Raw genomic sequence first — 8,074 nt, forward strand, 5'->3', positions numbered from 1 at the left:
CCATCCCTTTAACTTGCTCAAGGGATTCTCTTTGTGTCTAATAAGTTCACAGTGCTTCTCATTTGTCCCACAGTACACAACAGTTTAAAACCAAAGGTGTGTTTTTAAACAAACATTGCTTTACTTTTCCATCTTCTCTTGTGGTTTGTGATGCTGTCATGGGACATGATGAAGACAGGGGAGGGCTTGCTGACTATCGCTGTGAGTCATTGAAACAGAGAGAATGTTGATCATTGGCTGCAGGAAACGAAGGCCATGCGGAGCTCCGAGCGAAGTGACTCAAACCGCGGCCACAGTGCCCTTGACGGCAGGCGCAGTAATGCGACAAGAAGAGAGACTTTTCCAGCCCTCCCTATGTAATTTACTTCCTCCACAGCTCTTCTCCTCCCCATGCCTCCGCCAGCTGAGAACAACAAGCCCCTTGAGTCAGTCACAAGTCCCCAGAGAGATGCTCGCGTCCTGCTCATCCTTGAGCAAGGGGGAATTTCTTGTTTCTTATTCAATTTTATTTGAAAGCAAACATAATGTACAGATAAACCTCAGGCTGGGCCAGACAGGCCATGATGTAAGCTAGAATGATCTTACGAGCTGTGTTTGCATGCATGTGCTCAGTGTCTGCATGTATGAACATATATGTGTGTGTTTTCCTAGAGGTCTCTATGTCTGAGAGCACACAGAGGAAAGGCAATAGATGGTAACATTAAATGCACCGAAAAGCGTTAAAAACAGCTGCCTATTCATTTCAGCATCACCTCACTATAGTTACACAATGCATTCACACAACATAACTGTAAAATTTCTCTGCAAGGTGACCTGGGGCGATTTATATACAGAAAAAAAAAATTAAATCAATGTTCCACTAGTGGCCAAAATTGATACTACATGATAATTGTTAAGGTACAAAAATTTGTTTTCTTATATTGCCCTACAAATGCATTAAAATTATGGGAATTAAAAAAAAAGATGATGGCAAAGGGAATCTAAATGTAAAAATAGAGGAAAAGAGCCCATTTCTGCCTCATGAGAAAAAGAAAATAATGCTTAGGTAAGTCAAAATTATAAGATGTCAAAATTATGACAGTTTTTTTCTCATAATTTCAACTTTTATCTCATAATTATGATTTTTTTTAAAGCATGTTTTTTTCTTAAGTGGCGGAAATGGGCTTTCAGAGATATTGATATCTATAAACTAATTTAATCTCTAATATCGGCCAATAATCAATATATTGTGCATTCCTATAAATGCATTCAGTAAGGCATGTCAAAAAATTAAAAATTCAATTAAAAATGCCCAAACCAATTAACAGAAAGCATTTAGAAAATATATGTTTCTGTATAGCCAAAGAGTGGGAGATGGTCATTTTCTTTCAATTCTTATAAATTAAACATTACGTTGTTTATAAACGAAAAATTATTTAAATGAATTGTTAATTAATGTTTTGGGTCAAGGTTTTTATTCAGTGAATCAAGGATTCACTTGTCTAAGTAGGAGTGTGGAGGCCGTAAACCTTTGCATAAGATGTGGGAAATCAAGATGGTTTTGATTTATATGCTTGCATCCTACAGCACACACACATGCACACAATAACATGCCAAAGCATACTATTTTGATGTCAGAATGGTACCTGCCCACAGATCAATGTGTTTCTGTGTATGTGTGCGTGCTTTGTGTTTTCCACCCACCACACAGAACGACGTGTCAGTCTTAGTTTGCGTTGCAGGCTGTTTCTAGATGTGCACACATTACTCAGAATCTGTGCTTGAGATCTATAGGACATGTTACTGTTTGAATGAAATCTGTGGATATCTTCACGTCCCTTCTATATTCACACACAAATACAAACATACATATACCTATATCACGTATACATTACATAGAAACTGAATGTTGAAAACATTATGTTTGTGACCTGATGAACATTAGATGAGATGGTACAATCAGAGCACTTAATGTTTATGTAAACTGCCATCAGCCCACAAACACACCAAGTAACCAAGGCCTGTGGGCATTATGTTAAGAAAAATGTAATATTAATAATACTTAAATGTTGACATTTCCAGTCACTTAAATATATCAGCTGTGGTTACAATCTCTTTTAACTAACTAAGTTTTGACATTTATTGTTTTGATATAATTAATGATTGTGGATCAAGAGAGCAACCATTCAGATGTTATATTTTTGTGACAGCACCATCCTCCACTTGACACAGAAATGAACACTTTCATCTATTATGAAAGACTGTCAAAATCATAAATTAATCACATCAGACAATTGTGCTGAGTGTTGTTAGTTTCCATTATAGTATCACTAACCTTTTAACATGAACATGAAAAAACTTATACGTGTACTAATTGTTGGTATCGATTCAAATCCAGTTAGTGTTCATTTGAAAATGTCGCCACCCTGTGGCAAATGCTGTTACTACTAAATGGCATTGGAGTGTATTTGCTCGAGCTAAATAGAAGACATTGTTAAAAACAAAACACAATCTGTAATTTTAGACTTGCCAGAACCAACAAGTAATATATATAGAAGCAATAATATGATGTATAACGCATTTACTATTTACACACAGTAGAGTGTACCGTAATACAGGTCGTGTGTGATGCGTCGTAAACTTACAAATTAAAACTTCACCAAACATTAACCTCATTTGGCAGTATGCAGGTCGAAGGTTACAATCTTCTCAGTGGAGTTTGGATTTTTCTACTTCAAAGTTGCACTGCAGTAGTTCTGAAAGTTCGTGATTTTCCTGAATAGTCAAGTTTACCAACGGCTCACCGCTCGCGATGTGCGCATGCCCAATGCGTTTGCCGCCTTGAAACGTCATTTCTGATGAAAAATAATTATTTCAAAAAGGCATTCTTATCATTTTTATGACATTAAATAGGTATTATGCGAAAGCTATCATAATCCTTTAATTTTCGTAAATCATTTATTAATAACAATTAGGCCTATATGAAACACCATTAGGCCTATAGCCTAATAGCTAAATGTCACATTTACATTTTGATTGATTCTCAGAATGTTTTTTATATTCAGTTCTGTTCTGTTTGCTCCCATATATTGTTAGGACAGCTAATTATTTAACATCATGTCCTCCCCCCCCCACACACACAAATGAAAGCACCAGTGACAGTAACGCCCCTTTTTAAGGTAATGACGCACTGAAGTAAAGGTAAAATAATAACTTTAAACACATTTAAAGGTAAATTAATAACTTTTTCAACATTGTGGTAAAATTAACTTGTGCACATTTGAATTTTGACCTTGAAAGTAGGCTATATTTTTCCACAACTTGTATTTTCACATTTTTGTATTTTATGTTGTATATATGTTTTGCTTTTTGCACAACATTAGACTGTGTACTAATGGCTCTTGACATGTCTAAAAAAGGAACGTGTCTTTGTATTTTGAGAATGACCCTATTATTTCTTCTCACTTCATTCTCATGATGTTGTCTTTCATGCTTCACACTTCATTCTTATATTTAAGGAGTTTAATAACCTGACTTTTGATCTAATTTGCTGATGGTATTAAACAGAACGGTGTTGCCATCATCCTTGAACTGTGCCATGAAAGAGCAAAACAGAAATACAACAACAATAGAATTGATGATTCAGTTTGATTTCTCTTGCTTTTCTCTTGACATGTGTTCTCTCTCACATGTAGATGGCATTTGTTTTGTCGTATCTGTTGAAAGCTCTTTCAATAACATGCATTTTCCTTGTTTTAGGTCCTGGAGGAAGCAATGGAGGAGGTATTTGTGAAACAGTAGGAGCACATGCTTCTCACACAAACTCAAACACACAGCTGCGTTAACAACGCCCATTTGCCTGAGATTACCTCAACTCTGTTATGCAATACTCAAGCGCGAGCTGGACTTGGAACCAGACTGAACAAACCCTCGTTTCATCACTGAGAAGAGTAGAGGCAACAGAAGAAGGTAAAAGAGCTTTAATGAACCTTTACCATATTACTATCTGATTCCACAGTTTTTGTTGCAGTGTAATTATCTTAAAATGTAGAAACTTTTTCATTGCCCACTAAAGGCCTTTTTTTCTTTTGCATTGCACATGAAAGGAATACCAGTTTATACAACATGCAATCTTTCTCCAAAACCTCAATTGTTAACAAGTCACATCTGCTTTAAATAACTCCGTCTGTTTAGGGCTCCAGAAACACTCTGTGTCCGTGCATGCACTCAAGCATGAAGTATTTTCCAGGGTCGAGGAATGAAAAAAATGTGGTGTAGGATTTACTTTGAATCAACTTTCACTCAGATTTTGCTAGTAGATTTCACAAATAATTACAAATAAACAGCAAGTAGCACATTGGACTTTTTAAGTATAAAGACTGAAATAGTATTTTTTTTAACTCCAGTAAACTTTGTTTACTTCAAAAAGTCATTTTTAAGTGCACTTTACAAGAAGGTCCCATTAGTTAATGCATCAACTAACATTAAAGCAATACAGTATATTTGTTACAGTATTTATTCTTCTTGGTAACGTTAGTTAATGAAAATACAACCGTTAATTGTTAAGTTAGCTGAGGTCCATTAACCCTCTGGTGCTGTTCCATAATTTTTGACCAAAATATTTTACGTTTTTTTTTTTTCTTAATCGCAATAGTACGAAACTTGCTTAAGGTTTTGGCACTTGCTGTGTGAAAAAAAAAATCATGGACATGATTTGAAAAGGTAAAACGTGTTTTGGAAATATAAGAATTGAAAATGATATTTTTGTGCATTTTTCAAAACAATAAAAACTTTTTTCAAATTCGCTTTTTTAAACTTTTTTCACTTTAGCAATAATCTGCCAAGTGTCATCTTTAAAAAGCTCCAAAATGCTCCAAAGCATTTAAGATTTATGACCGTTAAAGTTGGAAATTTCATTTTCAGGTCCATGCTCAAAAAGTGAATAAATGGATTATAACTACTGCATAAATATAATTTAGTACCATAAAATCCCCTAAAAATACTAAATATTAAAATACAAAAACATTATCGAGCTAAAATATAGTACAATTATTTCATTAAAATAAAAAAAAAGTAATTTTTGACCGACACATGAACAGTAAAAAAAGGTTTTTACTGTTTTACTTTGTTAGTAAATGTTGAATAAATGCTTTAAAAGTATTTTTCACTGTTAGTTCATGTTAACAATTTAGTTAGCTAATGTTGACTAATGGAACCTTATTGTAAAGTGTTACCAAATAATGTGTTGGATTGATACAGAAACAATTTTTTGTTGAAGAAAATACTTCATCATGTCATATAAACATGTTTTATGTGCACCAGGGAGCAATGAATGTCCTCAAAGCTTCACACTGTCTTCTGGCTCTATCCGTACTCTTCGCCACCGATCTTCCTTCCGCTCTGGCCGGAAAGGTCCTTGTTTTTCCTGTGGACGGCAGCCACTGGGTCAACATGAACATACTGATTGGTGTCCTTCACTCCAGCGGTCACGAGGTCACCGTGGTGCGAACCGCCAGCAGCTGGTACGTCAAAGAGGATTCACCGCACTACACGGCCATAACGGTGACCATACCAGAGCCCATTAACATCGAGAAGCCAGATTTCTTCATCTCGTTCCTGAGCGAAATGCTTGAGATACAGAAACGTGGAGGATCCCCGCTTGCGTTCGTGCAGTTCTATCGGCAGATGCTGACGAATCTCTACGACATGCATCGTCAGGCAAGTCAGCTGGTTGTGAAGATCTTCGAAAACCCGGTGTTGATGAAACAGCTGTACGAGGGACGTTACGACGTGGTCCTTACCGACCCGGGTCTGCCGGTAGGTGTGCTGGTGGCTCATAAACTCGGATTACCCATGGTGTACAATGTGAGATGGATCACGAGTGGAGAAGGGCACTTTCTTGTCGCGCCTTCTCCGCCTTCATACGTCCCAGCAGCAGGGAGCCACATGTCAAGCCGCATGCCGTTTGGACAAAGGGTCAAGAATGTCTTCCATTATGTGCTGAACATGTACATAGACTGGTTCATTGTTAGACCAGAATATGACAAACTAGTCGCACGCTACTTTGGACCCGAAACTGATTTCTTCCACTTGCTGCAAGGTGCGGATATTTGGCTCATGAGGACAGATTTCATCTTTGAGTTCCCGCGTCCAACCATGCCCAACGTCATCTACATCGGAGGCTTCCAGTGCAAACCCTCCAAGCCATTACCGCCAGACCTGGAGGAGTTTGTGAAAGGTTCAGGTGAACACGGTGTGGTTATAATGTCACTAGGTACACTCGTGAAAGCTCTTCCTAGTGAAATCACGTCTGAAATTGCTGCCGGATTTGCTCAGCTTCCCCAGCGAGTCATATGGAGGCACTTAGGAGAACGTCCTCACAATCTGGGCAACAACACTCTTCTAGTTAAGTGGCTTCCTCAGAACGACCTGCTTGGTCACCCTAAAACACGTGCGTTTGTTGCTCACGGTGGAACAAATGGCATTTACGAGTCTATCTACCATGGTGTTCCAGTGGTTGGGATTCCCTTGCTTTTTGACCAGTTTGAGAATATGTTGCGTCTCCAGGTACGAGGGGCCGCGAAAGTACTTGACGCTACCAAACTGGACAGCCAGAGCTTTTTGGCGGCAGTCCAGGAAGTTTTACATCAGCCGTCATACAGGGAAAACATGCAGCGACTGTCTAGGCTACACAAAGACCAGCCTACACAACCTCAGGATAGCGCCCTCTATTGGATAGAGTATGTAATGCGGCACAAGGGGGCAGCACATTTACGGACAGAGTCTTATAAGATGCCTTGGTACTCATATCACTCTCTAGACGTGATGGCATTTTTGCTAGCAGTGGTGCTGACAGTAGGGGGAGCTGTGATTCTTACAATACGCTATTTGTGTTTGTGTCTGTGCAGGAGAAAGAAATCAAAACTTGAGTAAAGCCTTGATGAACAATAAATAATATTTGGTAACACTTACTATGAAGCCTGTATTTATAATGTTACTTAAGGCATTATAATGCTTGTTTAATCTCATTCATGTGTATTTGTGGTTACAACAAGAGTAAGATGTGTAACACACAGATTATAATTCCTATAATATATTCATATTGGCATTGCTTAAGATCTACACAGTATCTTATTACATTTTATATACAAGTATAATATAATTACGGTATAATATAAATAAATGCTATTGAACGAGTATTATAATGTATTAAAAATGAGAAGATGTGAGAAGAGTACAAAATATATGCCTATATGCATGCATTATGAATACCCATATCATGCAGGCTTCATAAAAAGGAAAGTGTCACCCAGTTTTCTTTATTGTTTTTTTAGGTTTACAGTTGTGTGACCAAGTTGCTGGGCATTTTCAAACTTCACAAATAGCTGTAAACTGATATACAACACCTGAATAAAGTCTAGCAGGACATGTAGGACATTATGAATTTCAGAATAAATAGTCATAAAGCGACATAGTATATTCATATCATGATCATAAATTAAACATTTTATCAGAATCTTAGTCATGTGTGTAGAAAAATCAGACACCCACTGTGTCTCTTTTATTTACAATAATTACATTATTGTGAAGCACATGAACTTTATACACTGGAGAGTTGAGTTTAAAGGGATAGTTCACCTGGGTCATTGTTTACTCACCCTCATCTCCAATCTTGTATGACTTTTTTCTTCTACAAAACACAAAAGTAGATATTTTGAAGAACGTTAGTGTTCAGACAACAACTTCAAAATATCTTCTTTAGAAGAATGAAATGCATACAGGTTTGGAATGACATAAGGATGAGTAAGTGATGACAGAATTTTTATTTTTGAGTGAACTATCACTTTAACTCATTTAAGTCAGTCCCTTAAACTACTCTTCCAGACCACAATGTACACTATGAAGGGTATGAGGAGGATGGGCAGCAGTGTGGTTACAAGCACGACTCCAGCCGGGGCGTCAGCTAAATCCTCTTCACTGCTACAAACGCTGAAGTACTGCTGATGTATCCTGACGAACATCTGCTCCACTACACGATTAGGGTAGAAGCATCCTAAAAGATTGGAATATAGCTCCAAACACGCAGTTAACTGGT

The 8,074-nt window shown here is 37.4% G+C and overlaps 1 protein-coding gene across 2 annotated transcripts; it reads left to right on the top strand.

Moving 5' to 3' along the window:
- Positions 1–3,795: 3,795 nt before the first annotated feature.
- Positions 3,796–7,449, top strand: LOC127506155 (UDP-glucuronosyltransferase 2A2-like). Of its 2 annotated transcripts, none has more exons than XM_051882348.1 (2): positions 3,796–3,948; positions 5,302–7,449. In XM_051882348.1, the coding sequence occupies exon 2, from the start codon at positions 5,308–5,310 to the stop codon at positions 6,910–6,912; it is 1,605 nt and encodes a 534-aa protein (XP_051738308.1). In that variant the 5' UTR covers positions 3,796–3,948; positions 5,302–5,307; the 3' UTR covers positions 6,913–7,449. The 2 variants fall into 2 exon arrangements, with proteins under 2 accessions (XP_051738308.1, XP_051738309.1); XM_051882349.1 differs by lacking the exon at positions 3,796–3,948 and adding an exon at positions 4,434–4,513 and having other exon boundaries at positions 5,376–7,449.
- Positions 7,450–8,074: the final 625 nt, after the last annotated feature.

Source organism: Ctenopharyngodon idella, chromosome 23 (assembly GCF_019924925.1).
Source record: "Ctenopharyngodon idella isolate HZGC_01 chromosome 23, HZGC01, whole genome shotgun sequence".
In the NCBI taxonomy this organism is placed as follows: Eukaryota; Metazoa; Chordata; class Actinopteri; order Cypriniformes; family Xenocyprididae; genus Ctenopharyngodon; species Ctenopharyngodon idella.